At 41.0% G+C, this 18,402-nt stretch overlaps 1 protein-coding gene across 3 annotated transcripts in view; it reads left to right on the top strand.

Moving 5' to 3' along the window:
• Positions 1-2,768: 2,768 nt before the first annotated feature.
• The window catches only part of SLC35F5 (solute carrier family 35 member F5), a 59,002-nt gene continuing 43,368 nt past the window's right edge, over positions 2,769-18,402 (top strand). The window contains exons 1-7 of one of the 3 annotated variants that reach the window (XM_079782450.1): positions 2,769-3,084; positions 3,839-3,929; positions 4,075-4,216; positions 8,481-8,624; positions 11,638-11,700; positions 14,520-14,601; positions 15,379-15,569. In XM_079782450.1, the coding sequence (XP_079638576.1) occupies positions 3,045-3,084; positions 3,839-3,929; positions 4,075-4,216; positions 8,481-8,624; positions 11,638-11,700; positions 14,520-14,601; positions 15,379-15,569 (753 nt within the window). In that variant the 5' untranslated portion in view covers positions 2,769-3,044. Of the gene's footprint in view, positions 3,085-3,783; positions 3,930-4,074; positions 4,217-8,480; positions 8,625-11,637; positions 11,701-14,519; positions 14,602-15,378; positions 15,570-18,402 lie in introns of all 3 variants that reach the window. The other 2 variants (XM_079782448.1, XM_079782449.1) reach the window with 2 other exon arrangements.

Here is an 18,402-nt window from a genome sequence, read left to right as displayed (position 1 = left end):
AGTATGGACTTTTTAATGATGTTGATTCTACTAATCCACTGCCTAGGGTCACCCAGTAGGAGGTACAGAGAGATCTGCAGATGGCTGCTACTTGTATTGGGCTTAGAAGTGCTCTGGTGAGGCAGGCTGGTGCTAGTACCGGGTTTTAGGCCTCTTATTGATAGATATGGGGCACTCTGAAGTCAGCTGCTGCTTAAGAGATTTTAGGAAAGTCTGAAGCCTGAACCAGGACAGGCCATTCATATGGAAAAGCTGCTGCAAACAGCTTTGGTGGGGCCTTGGGGAATCAGGGCGAGTGAACAGTGTGAGCCAAGCTTATGGAAACTCAGATATGGCTGCCAGTCAGCTCTGGGACAGGGGAGGTCTCAGCATAGGAACAATGACATCTGCAAGCACCCATCTGGGAGAAAGCCACCCCCAAGAGTTCTTGCTCTAATGCCAGACAATCAGTTCCTCCCCTAATGTCCCAGGTTCCTTTCAAGCCACCACCCCAAAGTTGGAGTTCAGAGGGATCAAATCTGAGTAAGTCCATGCACTGGCCCTTTTAGGGGAACTCCCTGCGATTCTAGCAGCTTCTGTGCTACTCAGTCACAATCCCTGCTGGTTTTTACAGCCCGAAGTTATAGGGACTTCTCTTCCCAGTTCTGGAACCCTGGGCTGGGGCGTCTGGTGTAGGGTGGGTCCCTTTGCTCCTCACTGGAGGCCCCCAGAGCCACATAACCCTCCTGATTAAAAAAAACACAAACCACCACACATTGGTGTCAGGCCAGCCTGTCCATGACTCTCTTCCATCTATGCCTCTGCCGCTCCAACTAATCTCCATGTGCTTTCTTCTTTACTTCTCTAGTTGCAGGACTTCCATTCAGAGTATTATCATTTGCATTATTTATAAACATAACAGTATCAGCATATTTATAGATGGGGAATTGAGGCAAAGTAGAGAATAATAATCCTCAAGATTATGTTAACAAATTGTGGTCAGATTAAAAATTAGAACCTAGTGTTTTTGTTAGATACTGGGAGTTATTCTTTATGCTATTACTAGAGGCCTGGTGCACAGATTCCTGCACCGATGGGGTCCCTCAGCCTGGCCTGCGCCCTCTCGCAATCCGGGACCCCTCAGGCGATGTCAGATAGCTGGCTTTTGCCTGACCCCTGCAGGCCCGATCCAGACAGGAGGGACCCCGATACTGTGTGTTGAACGTCTGTCCCCTGGTGGTCAGTGCGCATTATAGTGACCAGTCGATGGGCTGTTTGGTCACTTAGTCTTTTATATATATAGATTTTTTCAGTTTACATATCATAAATGTAACCAAGTAATTTAAACATATTATGAGCCTGACACTTTAAAGAAAGTTAATGAAAGAAAGAATAAAACAGATGCTGAAATAATTTGATTAATGTCATACAACCAAATTTTCCCTAACTAGTAATTCAAGTAGATGGTTAAGATTTTTCTATTTTGCATGATAGATTTCTGAATGATTAGAGATACTTCATGCTGATAATTTATTGGATGAACACAAAAAGTTCATTGGTATGGTTTTGTCATTTGAATATGTATTCGATTTCAGAAAACCAAGGTTTAAAAGGTGATGACTGATGTAAGCAAATTTAATTTCTTCCCATCAACTGATAAAGATGTTACAAAAGTTAAGTTACCAAACCTTTTTGTCTCATTTTTGTTTTCTAAATATAAATCAGTATGCTGGCCAAACCTTATTTCTTGTAGGATAGTCAAAAGATGGTTAAAAAAAAAAAAATCTATAGTTAATTACTATCATTTGTAGAGTTCTTACTACGTGCCTCGAATTATCTAAGCCTTTCACATTTGCACACATGTAAACCTGGCGTGTGTGTGTGTGCATATATATATATGTGTGTGTATATATATACACATACATACATATATACATACATATACATACATATATATACATATGTGTGTGTGTGTATATATATATATATATATATATATATATATATATATATATATTAGATGAGTCAGGTACTATCATTATGCCCACTTCTCAAATGAGGAAACGGAGGGCCAGGGAGGAGAACAGCCTCTAACTCCAACAGCTGGGATCCAGTTTACACACAAAAGGTTCCAGAAAGCAAAGATCCTCCCAAGCCACTTTGCCTTTAGGAATGTGGAGAGTTCCCTGGCGGAACTTTGTAAAACAATTGACAGCTCTTGCACTAGTCCGGGGTCAAGGGGCAGCTCGGCCACCTCCCGGCCCTACGCTCCGCCCAGCCACCCACGCCCGCCGGCTAGGCTCCCCTTTCTCCTTCCACCGCGCCCCGCACCCTGTCTTCCTAACTCCGCTCCTCCCCGCACCCTGTCTTCCTAACTCCGCTCCTCCCCGCACCCTGTCTTCCTAACTCCGCTCCTCCCCGCACCCTGTCTTCCTAACTCCGCTCCTCCCCGCACCCTGTCTTCCTAACTCCGCTCCTCCCCGCACCCTGTCTTCCTAACTCCGCTCCTCCCCGCACCCTGTCTTCCTAACTCCGCTCCTCCCCGCACCCTGTCTTCCTCACTCCGCTCCTCCCCGCACCCTGTCTTCCTAACTCCGCTCCTCCCCGCACCCTGTCTTCCTAACTCCGCTCCTCCTGGGCGTCATCACCGCGTCTACGCGCCCGGCAGCGCCCCGCGCCCGGCAGTGCCCGGCCCAGCGCCGCGAATCACCCTCACCCGGGACACACCCCCGGGTCCGCCGCCGCCTCGCCGTGACGTCATCACGCGCCGAGGCCGTGGGGCGGGGGCGGGGCCGCGAGGGACCGACCGGCTGGGGGTGGGGTCGGCACAGGGTCCAGCGCCGGGCTCCGCGGCCATCGCTGCCTGCGTGGTCCCCTCGCCTCGCCGCTCCCCGCCCTCCCGGGCCCCGTGGAGCTGGGTGGCGTCGGCAGCCTCGCTCCGAGGGGCTCCGCGGCTTCAGGGGCTGGGCCTCCGGCGCGGCGCAATGCCGGGCGCCGCGACCGCTGTGTGAGTCCGAGGCCGTGGCCGTGGCGCTGGGCGGCGGCGGGGCCGGGCCGGTCCGCTCATGGTGCCGCCACGACGCCTCCGTTGGGCAGGAAGGCCAGGTAGGCAGGCAGGGCCCAGACTGGGCCCGCGCCCCCACCCACAGCCCCACGGACTGGGCCCCGGGCGGCGGCCGAAGCGCCGGTAACGGTCTGCCGGGCGGCCTGAGCGGGAGGCGGGCGGGCGGGCGGGCGACGGGGCGACTCCGGCTGCCGAGGAAGCTGCCCGAGCGCCGCCGCCTCGGGACGTGGACGCTGCGGGGAGGCGTCACTGGCTGCACACTTGTTCCTCCCAATGGAGGAGGGTTCCCCGAAACAGCTGTTTCCTCTCCCCTCGGGTGAATTGCCGTTGCGGTCTCACAGATCTGGATACAGTGACAGGGTGGTGGAGGGTCCTCTCCCTTGACCACGTGAGTGCCTGGAAACGCGCCCCAAGACCCACAACAAATGACTCCCTTTCGCCCGAACCCCGCTCTTGCTCGGGGCAGCAAAGACGCTTAGAGCCCGCGCGTGGGGAGCCCTCGTCCCGGGGGCGGGCTCCCCTGGAGCGGGGGGACCGCGCTCCGTGTGTGTGCGGTTCAGAGACGCTCTTGTCCAGTAGTTCGCTGCTGTCCTGTGTGCGGTGTGTGGAATATTGCTTTTTTATTTATTTTTTTTCTGTACTGTGTAATGTACTTCTCTGATTATAATTTGAAGTCTAGAGAGGAGTGTCAATTATGCTGAACACACTGTGGTATTTTCTTTCACTTGCGTTCATTTTAGAGACGGGTGCAAAAGATGTGGTGAATCTCACTCTGAGCTCTTCACCCCCAATTAGGTGCGTTGAGTTCTTCACCTCCGTTTAGACTCCGATCCGCCAGGTTTGCAGGCATTGCTCTTGAAGATCTCAGAAAGGCCTTGAAAATAAGGTAAATCAAGCACCTTTTCATGACTGTGTGACTTTCAAACTGAGGATTGGAACACTTGTCTGATGTTTCTGTCTTACTCATTTTCTCATTTTCATGTGGTTATTATTATTATTTTTTTTAAGAATCCTCTCTCTTTTCTAAACAGACTGCAAATGGTGTGTGTATTTATCATGAACCGAATGAACGCTCAGAGCAGTGGTTTCACTCAGCGCAGGCGCATGGCTCTTGGGATTGTTATTCTCCTGCTTGTGGATGTGATATGGGTCGCGTCCTCAGAACTCACTTCGGTAGGTAGTGCTTGTCCTGGAATGATGCTCCATTACAATAACAACATCCCTCTTCATCTGTCCTGTCTCTAGTCCTTTCTCTCCTGCTTACTGAAAGCAGTGTTTTGAATATTGTTGAATTATTTATGTTTTCTTTGATATTGAATTAGAGTGAGGTTGAAATTGAAAGGATACTCTTCGTTGTTTCATGCAAGCTTCTTGCATCTTTTAGGGGTTATTTAGAAAGCGAGTATATGCATATTTAATATTTGAAGGTGTGTGTGTGTGTGTGTGTTTCTAAGTTCATTTTCTTTCTCTGTAAATGCTATTTTTAGGGGAACAGCCATCTAGGATGCACAAACATTTGTCACCATTTAGTAGAATGTAAGAATGCTTTTGGACAAATGAGTGAAAGTGATCAGAGTTGTAATGTACAGTTCACTGTTGTGCACATGCCTGATGGTTGCATGTACATTTATTTGTTGATTCAAACATTACTACTATAAAGTACAGTGATTGCCTTTAGTTAAATTTTATAAAAATATATTTTTATTGATTTTAGAGAGGAAGGGAGAGGGAGAGATAGAAACATCATTGATGAGAGAGAATCATTGATTAGCTGCCTCCTGCATGCCCCCTACTGGGGATCGAGCCTGCAACCTGGGCATGTGCCCTTGATTGGAATCCAACCCAGGACCCTCCAGTCTATAGGCCAATGGATGCTCTATCCAGGAGCCAAACCAGCTATGGCTGTATTTTTTTTTTTTATTGATGACCTATTGGCAGTATCATGGTATTTTGAATTCACAAGCTAGTTTTTCTCTCTACTTGTGCAGTTACTTTATTCTGTTTGGTTAGTGATCTCTATAAAAAGACAAGCAACTTTATTTTCAGAAATTACTTTAAACTTGCATGTTGCAATCATAAGGCTAATATACAAAAATAAACTAGCATTTATAAAATGGCCTGAAATGTCACAAGAAGCCATTTGATACTGCTGATCATCTCACATCATAGCTAAGTAAATAGTTGCCATTGACATTGTATCTAAAGAATAAATAAATTTTTAGTCTTTTTGGAATTAGGCTCTGGAGTAAAACAGGCCATTTATTTTTAACTCTTCTATAACCTTTTTTTTAGATTAATATTCTGTTAAAAAAATCTCTTTAATGTTGACAGAGAAATAAGCCTATCTTTAAACTTTTTATTTTAGTTTTAAGTAGTTTGGTTTTTTATTTATCAGGCAAGAAAATTTACAGCAAAAGAGCACCTGATTAAATTATAATTTAGCAATCCATATCTAAGCAAAGTAAAAAAAAAAAACACAAAAAACTTGTCCCTATTTTTTTTGTGTGTGTGTGTATGTCTATTTTTTAAAAAGGAAAATTTACTAAGAGGATATTTTATAATTTCATTATCCAAGAGCATATGTAATGTGTCTAATTCTTCAGTACAAATATGCTTATCTTCAGTACAAATATGCATAATTTTTGAAATTAAAAATTATGTATGTAAAACAAAAATCAGCCTGACTGGCGTGACTCAGTGGTTGAGCGTTGACCTATGAACCAGGAGGTTACGGTTCTATTCCTGGTCAGGGCACATGCCTGGGTTGTGGCTTGATCCCCAGTGAGGGGCATGAAGGGGGCAGCCGATCAATGATTCTCTCTCATCATTGATGTTTCTAAGTCTCTCTCCATCTCCCTTCCTCTCTGAAATCAATAAAAATACATTTTTTAAAGGAAAATCAATCTTTTTATTATGGAAAACATCTAATATAAACAGAGTAGAGAGTAGTATAATGAATTTTCATGTGCCCATCACTTACTTTTAACAATTGTCAAATTTTGCCTATCTTTTTAACTTCTGGTTTCATGTAAAAATTCTTTTATATTCATCTCAAACTGAAAATGACTTAATTTTTAAAAATATAGTCACCATGCTATTAACTTACCTAACAAAATTAATTAATTCCTTAAATATGGATATCCAGTCCATATATAAATTTCTTTGGTTATGTCAAGGACATCTTTTTAGTTTAAGATCTAAACAAAAGATCACACATTTCATTTGTTATTATTCTTAAGTCACTTTTATTCTTTAACTGTATTCTCCTGCCCCCCTCCTTTATCATGCCATTGATTTGTTGGAGAAACTGTATCATTTTTCCTGTAGGATGTATCACACTGCCTTAGTCTGTTTGGGGTGCTTTGGCAGAACCACCATAGGCTGTGTGGCTCAAGCAACAAACATTTATTTCTCACAGTTATGGAGGATCAAAAGGCCATGGTCAAGATGCAGGCAGATTCTGCCTGGTGTGGAGCTGCTTCCTAGTTCTTAGGTGGCAGTTTTCTCACTGTGTCCTCACAAGGCAGAGCTCTTTAGCTTCTTTTTTATATGGAACTAATCTCATTCATCAGGGCTCTACCCACAGGCCCCACCTCCTAATATCACTATAGTAGAGGTTAGTTAGGATTTTAACATGAATTTTGGGGGGACTCAAGCATTTAGTCCATAACACATTCTGGATTTGACCGATTGCTTCCTTAGGGTATCATTTAACTTGCTCCTCTTTTTTATCCTATATAATAAAAGCCTAATATGCTAAATGTCCAACTGTTCGACTGTTCAACCAATTGCTATGATGTGCACTGACCACCAGGGAGCAGACGCTCCGACCTGTAGGTTAGCTTGCTGCTGGGGTCCGGCCAATTGGGACTGGGCGAGATGGGCCGGACTTGCCCTGGAGCCCTCCCGTGGTCCCTCCCCAGCCCCGATCATGCACTGGCCTGTGCCCTCTCACAATCCGGGGCCCTTCAGGGTTGTTGGAGAGCTGGTTTCAGCCCCATCCCCGCAGGCCAGGCTGAGGGACCCCACAGGTGCACGAATCCATGCACTGGGCCTCTAGTTTCCTATAAAATGGTAGATTGGTGTACAGTCTTGATTTGATTCAGTTTCAGTATTTAGGAAAAAATACCTTGGTGGTACTGGGCACTTCCTTTCATATCACAACATGAGGCACATAATGGGCTACAAGTCTTACCATGGGTAATGCCAGAATGAGAACTATAAAGTTCCTTATCAACCTGTAAGTAATAGTTGAATATCCTTATGATTATTGCCCAGATAGAGTATTTCATTACAAGTGGTAAAATGGCGATTTTTCTAAGGGTCATTCCTTCTGCGTTTATTAGCTGGAATTCTTTAAGGAAGACTTTTCACAACTACTGTTTGGTTATCCTGAAACATGGTTTATAGAAAAAATGTTGGATAAATCTTGATTCTTTTCCTTTATCCATTTTAGAATAATGTTGCCTAACAACTTCCAGTAGTAACCATTGAGGGCTTTTTGAGTATCATACATTCATGGACTTTTGTTTGAAACTTGATGTTTCAAACAGTTGTACTTATTTCTTTTGACACTTAAGTTTCCTATCTTTGACCACTGGGAGCCCCTTCATATTGTCTCTAATACCCTTTTAACATGATCTCTTTAATCTTTAACATCCTAGCTGCTTTCTGGCACAAGACACCCCAAGCTCCTCTGGTACATTTCCTGCCCTATACCTGGATGTAGTCATTTCTTCAATAACCCATGGTTCAGATCACTATCTGGATTCTAGAGGTGCCCATTTCTCCGGGGTTGTCATTTTTTTCTGGGTCTTTCAGGGCAGGTAACTAAAACTTTATTTTAGGAAAGAAAACATCATGAGTTCATACTGATATTTCCAATTTAAACAAAGATTACATATTTTGTATAATTTCCTAAGAACTTTAAATTTCATACAGTTTTCTTCATACACCATTCCATTTCATTGCCTGTTACTTTGGGCTAACTGTTCAGGCAGCTCAAGAATAGTTTCTTTTAGGAAACTTCCATAACCTTTAAAATGGCCTGTCTCCCTTTGCTACTACTCCCATGGTACCCTCCATACCCCCGTCAGGGTTTTTAGCACATTATGATGTGTACTCTCCTTTCAGGAAAGCCTGTCTTATTTTTCCTTAGCTTCTAGCATAAATACTATTGCATAGTAGGTTTTCAGTGAATGTTGAACAGAACTTGTTTTTTGCAAGTTGTTAGTGCTTTGTTTAGGTATATTATCCCTTTTTATTTGAAGGCAAATATAATATTCAGAAATGAATCTAAAACATTTTTAATCCCTTTAGAGTTTTTCTTTCCAAATGAACTTTTAGAGTTAAAAATAGTGTAATGGCTTTATTTTATTGGAGATAAGTAATTAGGTTTAAAGTCATCTCATAGTTTATGTAACTTTTTTCTCTCTAGTATGTTTTTACTCAGTACAATAAACCATTCTTCAGCACCTTTGCAAAAACATCGATGTTTGTTCTGTACCTTTTGGGTTTTATTATTTGGAAGCCATGGAGACAACAGTGTACAAGAGGATTTCGAGGAAAGCATGCCGCTTTTGTAAGTTTTCAATTTTAAATGTTTGTTGGAGACAGATATAGTTTTTCAAAGTTTAAAGATGTATTAGTTTCTTGAAGTCCAATTTTAAGTTGTTCAGTTAAGTGAGTGAACATAGCATATTATAAGAAAGACTTACTTTTGTCCAAAACTTAAAATGTATTCTTTTAATCACCTTTGTATCAGAATACCTTGTGAGAAATCACCCTCTTTTCTTTATCTCATGACATCCTCTGAGTTGTTAAACATTTTTGAACTAGCCTAAATCATTTAATGTGGAGATGAGGATGAAAGTAAGGAAGAAGAAGAATATCTGGATCTCTGATCTTTTGTAGACTGGATGATTATCATCTAATTGGTTATAATGTTGATTTTAAAAGCAAAATTATTCAAGGTTTATTTGTTTAAATGAAAATAGCATATTTCAGGGCATGTTTCAGATGTTTGGCTAATCAAATTATGTTCTTTCAATGATGTAATACAGCATGCTGATTCATAGTAATAGAAACTGAATGAAGAATATAAAACTGTCTCAATCCTTTCTTATTCTCCCCTTTTCTTTTTAAAATTGTGGTAAAATATGCATAACATCAAATTTATCATTTTAACCATTTTTTTCTTTTCCCCTTTTTTTTGTGGGCAATATATATAACAAAAGTTCCTATTTGAAACATTTTTATTTTATTTTAAAAATATATTTTTATTGATTTCAGAGAGTAAGGGAGGGGGAGAGAGACATAGAAATATCAGATATGAGAAAGAATCATTGATTGGTTGCCTCCTGCATGCCCCTTACTGGTGATCGAGCCTGCAACCTGAGCATGTGCCCTTTACTGGAATCGAACCTGGGAGCCTTCAGTCTGCAGGCTGACGCTCTATCCATTGAGCCAAACCAGCTAGGGCAATTTGAAACATTTTGAAAAGTATATAGTTCAGTGGCAGTAAGTATTTTGCTGTGCAAACATCACCACTATCCACTCCAGAACGTTTTCATCATTCCAAACAGAAACACTGTGTCTGTTAAAACAACTCCCATGTCCCTCCTCCCTTCCTTCCCTGGTAAGTACTGTTTTACTTTCTGTCTCTGTCACTCCTATTCTTTTGTGTACTATTTTTTTTTAAATATATTTTATTGATTTTTTACAGAGAGGAAGAGAGAGGGAGAGAGAGTTAGAAACATCGGTGAGAGAGAAACATCGATCAGCTGCCTCCTGCACACCCCCTACTGGGGATGTGCCCGTAACCAAGGTACATGCCCTTGACCGGAATCGAACCCGGGACCCTTGAGTCCGCAGGCCGACGCTCTATCCACTGAGCCAAACCGGTTTCGGCTGTGTACTATTTTTTGTGTAGGTTAAAATACTATTATATCTTATCTAATGAGTACATTGTTGAGAAATGCAGTCATTTGATTTTTGTCAGGGGTTTTTCAGTAACTTTTTGAGGTAAAGCCTGGAAGTATATACACTTATATGTGCACAAATATTTAACTTATGAAAAATATGTGTGTGTATGTATATTATTTTTAAGAGGAATATATAGACATAGAAATGTATATATGTTTTAGTATTACATGTAGGAATGTTATATGTATATAAATACATGTACATTGTCAAAAATTTAGAAAATATAGATAAAAAATAATAAATTCTACCATTCAAGGAATAACCATTGACAGTTTTTTGGCATATATCCTGCAGTGTTTTTTTCATGTGTGCATTTGTTTCATTTTTTACAAAAGTGAAATTTACTGTTATGTCCTGTTTTATAACTTATTATGAACAACTTTCTATGTAATTTAGTATTATTAGAACATTTTTTAATATTAAGGATTTTTTTAAATTTAGTAGTGATAAATGTTCATTGTTGAAGACAAATTATAGTAACAAGAAAAACAAGAATAGTCTATCCACAATCTCACCATTCTAAGGCCACTATAAATATTTGATACTTTCTATAGCTATATATTTATGTAATAATACTTAAAATTATTTATAGCAGAAATAAGTTTAATCTTATAGTTATACCTAACTTATATCTCTGTTAGCAGTATATGAGATTGAATCCTTACCAAAACCCTAACATTTGCCAACTTGATAAGTGATCAGTGGCATCTTATTTAATATGCATGTTTTGGGTTACTCTTTCATATATTTTTTGCACAATTTCTTTTGTCAGTTGTCTATATATCTACATTGACTTTTTCTTTTTTAAATATATTTTATTGATTTTTTACAGAGAGGAAGGGAGAGGGATAGTTAGAAACATCTATGAGAGAGAAACATTGATCAGCTGCCTCCTGCACACCCCCTACTGGGGATGTGCCCGCAACCAAGGTACATGCCCTTGACTGGAATAGAACCTGGGACCCTTCAGTCCGCAGTCCGACGCTCTATCCACTGAGCCAAACCGGTTTTGGCAACATTGACTTTTTCTTATTGATATACAAGCATTCATAATAGCATGGGTTATGTGTTTGAATCTTGTTCTGTCACTGATGATTGTGTGACCTTGGGCAAGTTATTTAACCTCTAGAGACTAAGCAAGGATAATAATAGGGTAGCTGTGGGTATGAATAAAAGCATGCTTATACACCACTAGCACCGTGGTTCTCAGAGCATGGGCCAGCCCCTGAGATCCATTTAGGGAGTTCTTGATTAATACTGTTACCATGATAATACGAAGATGTTATTTGTCTTTTTCACTAACCACTCACTCTTTCCTTGCCCTGCTAATCTGAAATATTATAATAGTATTGTGAAAGGAGCGTACATTTTGGAGTTAGACTAACTTGGGTTTAATCCTAACTCTGTTATTTAGATAAAATGTCTCAGTCTCAGTTTCTTTAAAATGAAGATAATACCAACCTTGCATGGTTGAATACTTGGCATTATTCATAATAGTTATATTCTTATAGATCTACTCTGGATTTTTTATTCTATTCTTTTAAGCTGTTGCTGATACTAGTCCTACATTATCACCAGTTTAATTGAATTTTTTGTCCTGTTATCTGTAGTTTGCAGATGCTGAAGGTTATTTTGCTGCTTGCACAACAGATACAACTATGAATAGCTCTTTGGTAAGTGTTTCTTTTCTTGTCAGGAATGGAGCAGATGGAGGTGAGCAATAGTGGGAAGAACTGAATATGTTATCAAAGTTACATTAGAATATATATAAATATTGGGTGCCCTCCATGATTATTTTAGCTTGGTACTCTCTTTCTTTAGGAATACCTAGAGCCAAAAAATAAGCAATTCAACTACTACAGGGGAGAGAGAGGGAGGGAAATAGTTAAGAAGTGAAAATAGTGATGGGCAGCCCTTTGTCCTTTGTTTCTTAAAAGCTTTGTCACTTCATGTTTATTATTATACTAGAGTCCCGGTGCATGAAATTTGTGCACTCGGGGAGGGGGGTCCCCTCAGCCCGGGAGCCCTTGGGGGATATCCGACTGACGGCTTAGGCCTGTTTCCCAAGGGGAGCAGGGGGAAGCTCCTGCATTGAGCATCTGCCCCCCTGGTGGTCAGTGCGCATCATAGCAACCGTTCGTTCCACCATTCGGTCAATTTGCATATTAGCCTTTTATTATATAGGATTATTATCACTTAGAAACACATGTATTTGCTTGACACTGAGAATTTATAAGCAGATATTTCATTTTTTCCATAAATTTTTAAAGAGTGCTTAATCTGTATTAAGCACTTATTTTTGACTCTGGAAATATAGTTTACATTCTAGTAGTGAGACATAAGTTTGGGAAGGAGAAGGAGACAGATAGTAAGCAGATAAAGTAATGCATTTACTTATATTAAGCATTTATAATCTCATTGGAGAGATAATATATTAAAATATTTATTTAGACCATCACTAAAACTTTTTTTAATGTATTGTTCAAAATGTGGCATTTTGAGAAGAATTTTAAAGTTGCTCTAAAATTTAATACAAATTTATATGCATTAGCTTGGTTTTTTGTTTGTTCAGCTTCTAAAATTACATTTGTATTCAGGGTAGTTTACCAGGTGCTGTGAAGAGTTTATGAAGCTTAGGGAAAATGTCATCTCATTTCTCTGGGATCATAAGCATCAACAGAGTATTATCAGTTGTCTCTTTCAGTGTAGAAAGCAGAGCTAAGATGGCAGCCTACTCTTCTAGCTACTCTTCTACTAATTTTTGCTATTATCTTTAAGATCAATAGGTCAAAATCATTCAAGGCCAAATGCTGTAATGAAAAGTTCAGTGTAACAAGAGACTACATCTGTTTCCAGATTCTTAGTCTCTTCATTTACTGAATATTTTTTGTTGGTGGAGTTCTATACCAGGAGTTAAAAGAGAAATCAAAGATAAAAAACCACAATTTTATGTTAATTTAAGAAACAGCATGGTTGGAGAATTATTTTTTAAATATGGATTATCTGAACAATATTTGCAAAAACAGTTGAGGAATTTAAAACCACTTAAAAATATAGATCTTTAGAACATGTTAGACAAACCTGGCTTAATTCTGTTGTCTACCACTGGGTTATTATATCTCAGCTTCTAGAAAAATTCTTTTAAAATACCATTTTATAAACTTGTTGCAAGGGCTAATGAGAAATGTATGTTTAACTGCTCTGGACTTGGTACCTGGTACATAGCAAGAACTGGTAAGAGGAAGCTTTTTTTTTTTTTCTTATCTATTAATGCTAAAAAAGTTTTCAGGAATTTTTGGTTTTAGTTGAATCTTAAGTAGTAAGAGAAAACAACTTGGCAAATATATATACATATTATATAGGTGATTATCGTTCACTGTCTGCCTTCCCCTTTGGACTACATGATCACTGAGGACACTTCATTCACCCTTATATTCTCAGAAAGTAGGACAGCACCTGACATAGTGGGACTCAACATGTATTTATTAAAATAACTAGAGACCCGGTGCATGAAATTTGTGCACTGGGGAGGGTGTCCCTCAGCCCAGCCTGCACCCTCTCCAATCTGGGACCCCTCAGGGGATGTCCGACTGCCGGTTTAGGCCAGATCCCACAGGACATCCCTCTCACAATCCGGGACTGCTGGCTTCCAACTGCTCACCTGCCTGCCTGCATGATTTCCCCTGACCGCTTCTGCCTGCCAGCCTGATCACCCCCTAACCACTCCCCTGCCAGCCTGATCGACAGCCTAACTGCTCCCCTGCCGGCCCAATTGCAGGTCTGGTTCCCCCCCCCCCCAACTGCCCTCCCCTGCAGGTCTGGTTGCTCCCAACTGCCCTCCCCTGCTGGCCCGGTCACCCCTAGCTGCCCTCCCCTGTCAGCCTGGTCACTTCTAACTGCCCTCCCCTCTAGGCCTGCTCACCCTAACTGCCCTCCCCTGCAGGCCTGGTTCCCCCCAACTGCCCTCCCTCCCCTGCAGGCCCAGTTGCCCCCAACTGCCCTCCCCTGCTGGCCTGGTCGCGCCTAACTGCCCTCCTCTGCCGGCCTGATTGCCCACAACTGCCCTCTTCTGCAGGTCATCTTGTGACCACATGGGGGCGACCATCTTGTGCAAGGGTGTGACTGTCAATTTGCATATTACCTCTTTATTATATAGGATGAGTGAAAAGGAATGGGAGGTAATTTGTTAATTGAGATATGCGTCTGCTTTTATGACATTTAAATGTTAAATATCATAAGGTACCAATGAGGTATTATTACACTTACAAACTTGAAACTGGTTCTTTTCTGTCATTGTACCTATGTGCATTGTTTGAGTTTCTCCTTTAAGTCTTGAAAATGCATTTTGGGAAAATTATGCTGTAAAAACATGGTGGTGAACAGCTATGTTTTGAGTGGTATCTGTGCCTACAAACCATCCACTTAAATTTTATCCACTAATTCAGCTATTACATGTTTGTTTATATTTGTTTCTGTTTCTGGTATGTTCCAGAGTGAACCTTTGTATGTTCCTGTGAAATTTCATGATCTTCCCAGTGAAAAACCTGAGAACACAAATATTGATACTGAACAAAGTAAGCAAAACTTAGAATTTCATATCTTAGATATGGGTGGAAATCTTAGCTTCATTCAAGCCATTCCAAAACTTAGTGATTTTTGAGATCACTTGGCAGTTGTCCTGTTCACGTGGTATTGGCTTGGCCTGTAGTCTTCCAGAAGTATGACTGGAGTTTTTATTAATTCAACTAGAAATAATTTCCAAATACCAGAAATCTCTGTGCTTTATATATATACTTTTTTTCTTGATGAACAGTATTATCTTCAACTATGCCATCAAAAAACTTGATAGCCAATTATAGGAATTTTGCTGGTTCTGTGAATTTAGTAAAGAATGCCAGCTTCAACATAAGGCCGTATTTATCCATAATGTTCTTTTGCAATGAATGGACATAGAGGAATATTCTGTATTCTTGAATGGAAACTAATTCTTGTAAGTTGATTATCTATGAGGAAAAATCAAAAGTTTTACTATAAATGCTAAAATAATAATCATACTATAATCCTGAACTAGGCAGTTGTGTATACTGTATATACAGTTGCAGAAATCTTGTTTGAATATTGGTCGTACCTTAAGCCTTTAAAACATTTTTATAGATGTAAACATTTTTTCTGTTAACTTTTTTGAATGAGCAAAGCTGCCTCAGGTAATGATATAACTGGTTTTTCTTTGACTGTTCAAGTCTGATCATAGATGGATTAAATAATATGCATTTATTAGTAAATTAAAATGTGACTTTAGTTGGATGTGAGGAGAAACGTTTAATGATTTGTACTATACTTTTTCTTTCAAGCTCCCAAAAAGTCTCGCGTAAGGTTCAGTAATATCATGGAGATTCGACAGCTTCCATCAAGCCATGCATTGGAAGCTAAGTTGTCTCGCATGTCATATCCAACTGTGAAAGAACAAGAATCCTTACTCAAAACTGTGGGGAAACTTACTGCAACTCAAGTAGCAAAAATTAGCTTTTTTTTTTGCTTTGTGGTAGGTCTTCTCTTTATTATACTTTCATTATATGTTTGGACCTTGAATTTTAACCCTTTGCACTCGCTTGCTTTTTTCTCGATTCCTTTATTCTACTCGGGATTTAATTTTTTAAATACCCCAGATTTTACAAAGCGCGGCAGTAGAATAAAAAACTGGAGTTTCTTTTCATACAAACTTATTTATTTGGATTTTTTTATATTTCAAATTATTGATACATTCAATACAGTTCGACATACGAGCTGCTACCTATGATAACCGTGTCGAGTCACACTCGACATCTGAGTGCAAAAGGTTAAGACAGTATACATACCAACTATACTATTGAAGTGTAAAACTTTTAGGTTGCTTAATCATGGCTTTAAACTCTACTATCTGGCATCATTGGGGAATTAGAGTATTGAACTTAAATGCTTGTCACATCTCAAAGAATTTAATACTTTAACATTATAACTATTCATATATTCAGAATTGCCATTACCTCATGGTCAGAATAATGAATAGAGTTATTTTACACTATGCTATGTATATGGGTTAGTAAATATCCAGCTAAGAGTTTACTGTATATATTGATCTCTTTAAATAGGGGTTCAACAATTTTATATTAAATTCATGTAAATATGGTCAAATTTATTGGGATAACATCTATATATATAAAAGCCTAAGTGACCCTTACAACTGAATGATGGAATGATTAGTAGACCAGTTGCTATGACATGCCCTGACCACCACAGAGAAGATGCTCAACATAGGAGCTGCCCTCTGGTGGTCAGTGCGCTCCTACAGCCATCCTCCTGCGGTGGACCAACCTCCCACAGTCCCTCCCAGCCGGCTGGCCCTGATCGCCTGGATTGGGACTGGGCAAGACGGCCCCGATCAGCCCCAATTGCCGGCCAGGCTGAGGGACCCCACCTATGCACGAATTCGTGCACCGGGCCTCTAGTTAGTTAATAAGATCATAGTGGTTTCAAGTGTACATTTCTATGCTACATGACCTGCATATTGCATTGTGTGCCCACCATCCACAGTCAAATCGTCTTCTGTCACCAATACTTGTTATTACCTGTCTAGTTGATGATAAGCATTTTAAAAGGTGTGAGGTAGTATCTTATTATAGTTTTGGTTTGCATTTCCTCCATAGCTAGTTAAGTTGAACATCTTTTCATATATCTGTTAGACTTTTGAATGTCTTCTTGGGAGAGGTGTCTGTTTATGTCCTCTGCCCATTTTATTATTGGATTGTTTGTTCGGTGTTGAGTTGTATGAGTGCTTTATATATATACTAGAGGCCCAGCGTGCAATTGAAATCATGCGAGGAGGCACCCTGTGGGGTGCCGGGACCTGCGCCTGACTCGCAGCATCCCCCGGCCCCCCGCCTGTGTCTGCTCTGGGGCCGCCCAAGCCGCCGCGCCGGCTCTGACAGTCCCCCCTGCCTCTGTCTCCGTCTCTGCTCTGGGCCTCACCTGCGTGCGCAACCTCCTCCTGTCTGGTCGTGACCCATTACGGAGTCCCGGCATAATTTGCATTCTACCTCTTCGTGTATATATGTATATATTTTGGATATCAATCCCTGTTGGAGCTGTTGTTTGCAAATATCATCTCCCATTTGGTTGATTGCATTTTGTTTTGTTGGCAGTTTCTTTTCTTGTTTTCTTTCTTGTGCAGAAGCTTTTGCCTTTTCCTTGCCTTTGGGGTCAAATTTATAAAATGTTCTCTAAGACCTGGGTCCTTAAGTTTAGTAGCTATGTTTTCTTCTATGTAATTTACTAGAGGCCTGGTGCATGAAATTCATGCACTTGCGGGGGGTCCCCCAACCTGGCCTGTGCCCTGTCACAGTGCGGGAGTTCAATTGCCCCAAAGAGGTAGGCCCCGCCCACCCATCTGGGGCTCCTCGATGGATTGACCCAAAGAGGTAGGCCAGAGCCAGGGGTCCCGCCTCCGTGCCGCACGGAGCCAGGAGGTGGGAACCCCTAGGACCCCCAGGCAGGCCTTGCCGTGTGGAGCCAGGGGACCCCCAGACAGGCCTCACTGCACAGAGTCGGGAGGAGGTAGGACCCCCAGGCAGGCTCCATGCCATGCTCTTAGCGTCAAGCCCAGCCCTGCCCACCTGCACATGCCCGCTGTGTGCGCAGCCATCTTGTGATGGCATGAGGGCATCACGGCTTGACGACCACTTAGGCTTTTATTAGTAAGGATTGTTTCAAGTCTTATATTTAGGTCTTTGATTCATTTTGAAGTAATTTTTGTACATAGGAACAAACTAATCTAGTTTCAATTTTTGTATGCGGCTTTCCAATTTTCCCAGCACCATTTATTGAAGAGGCTTTCTTTTCTCCATTGTGTGACTTTTGCTCTTTTTTCAAAAATTATTTGCCCATATATATGTGGTTTTATTTCTGGGCTCTCAATTCTGTTCTACTGGTCTGTGTCTTGTTTTTCTGCCAATACCATGTTGTTTTGATTATTGTAGCTCTGTAGTATAATGTGAAGTCAGTATGATAGGTCCAGCTTCAGTCTTTGTTCTCAGGATTGCTTTGTCTATTCAGTCTTTTGTGGTTCCATATAAATCTGATGATTTTTTGTTCTATTTCTTTAAAAAATGGTATTGGGGCCCAACTGGTGTCGCTCAGTGGTTGAGAATTGACCTATGAACCAGGAGGTCACAGTTCGATTCCTGGTCAGGGCACGTGCCCAGGTTGTGGTCTCAATCCCCAGTGGGGGGTGTACAGGAGGCAGCCAATAGTAATTCTCTCGCATCATTGATGTTTCTATTTCTCTCTCCATCTCCCTTTCTCTCTGAAATCAATAAAAATATATTTTTTAAAAATGACCC

This window comes from Cnephaeus nilssonii (assembly GCF_951640355.1).
Source record: "Cnephaeus nilssonii genome assembly, chromosome: 10".
In the NCBI taxonomy this organism is placed as follows: Eukaryota; Metazoa; Chordata; class Mammalia; order Chiroptera; family Vespertilionidae; genus Cnephaeus; species Cnephaeus nilssonii.
This window is presented reverse-complemented; position numbering and strand designations above follow the sequence as displayed.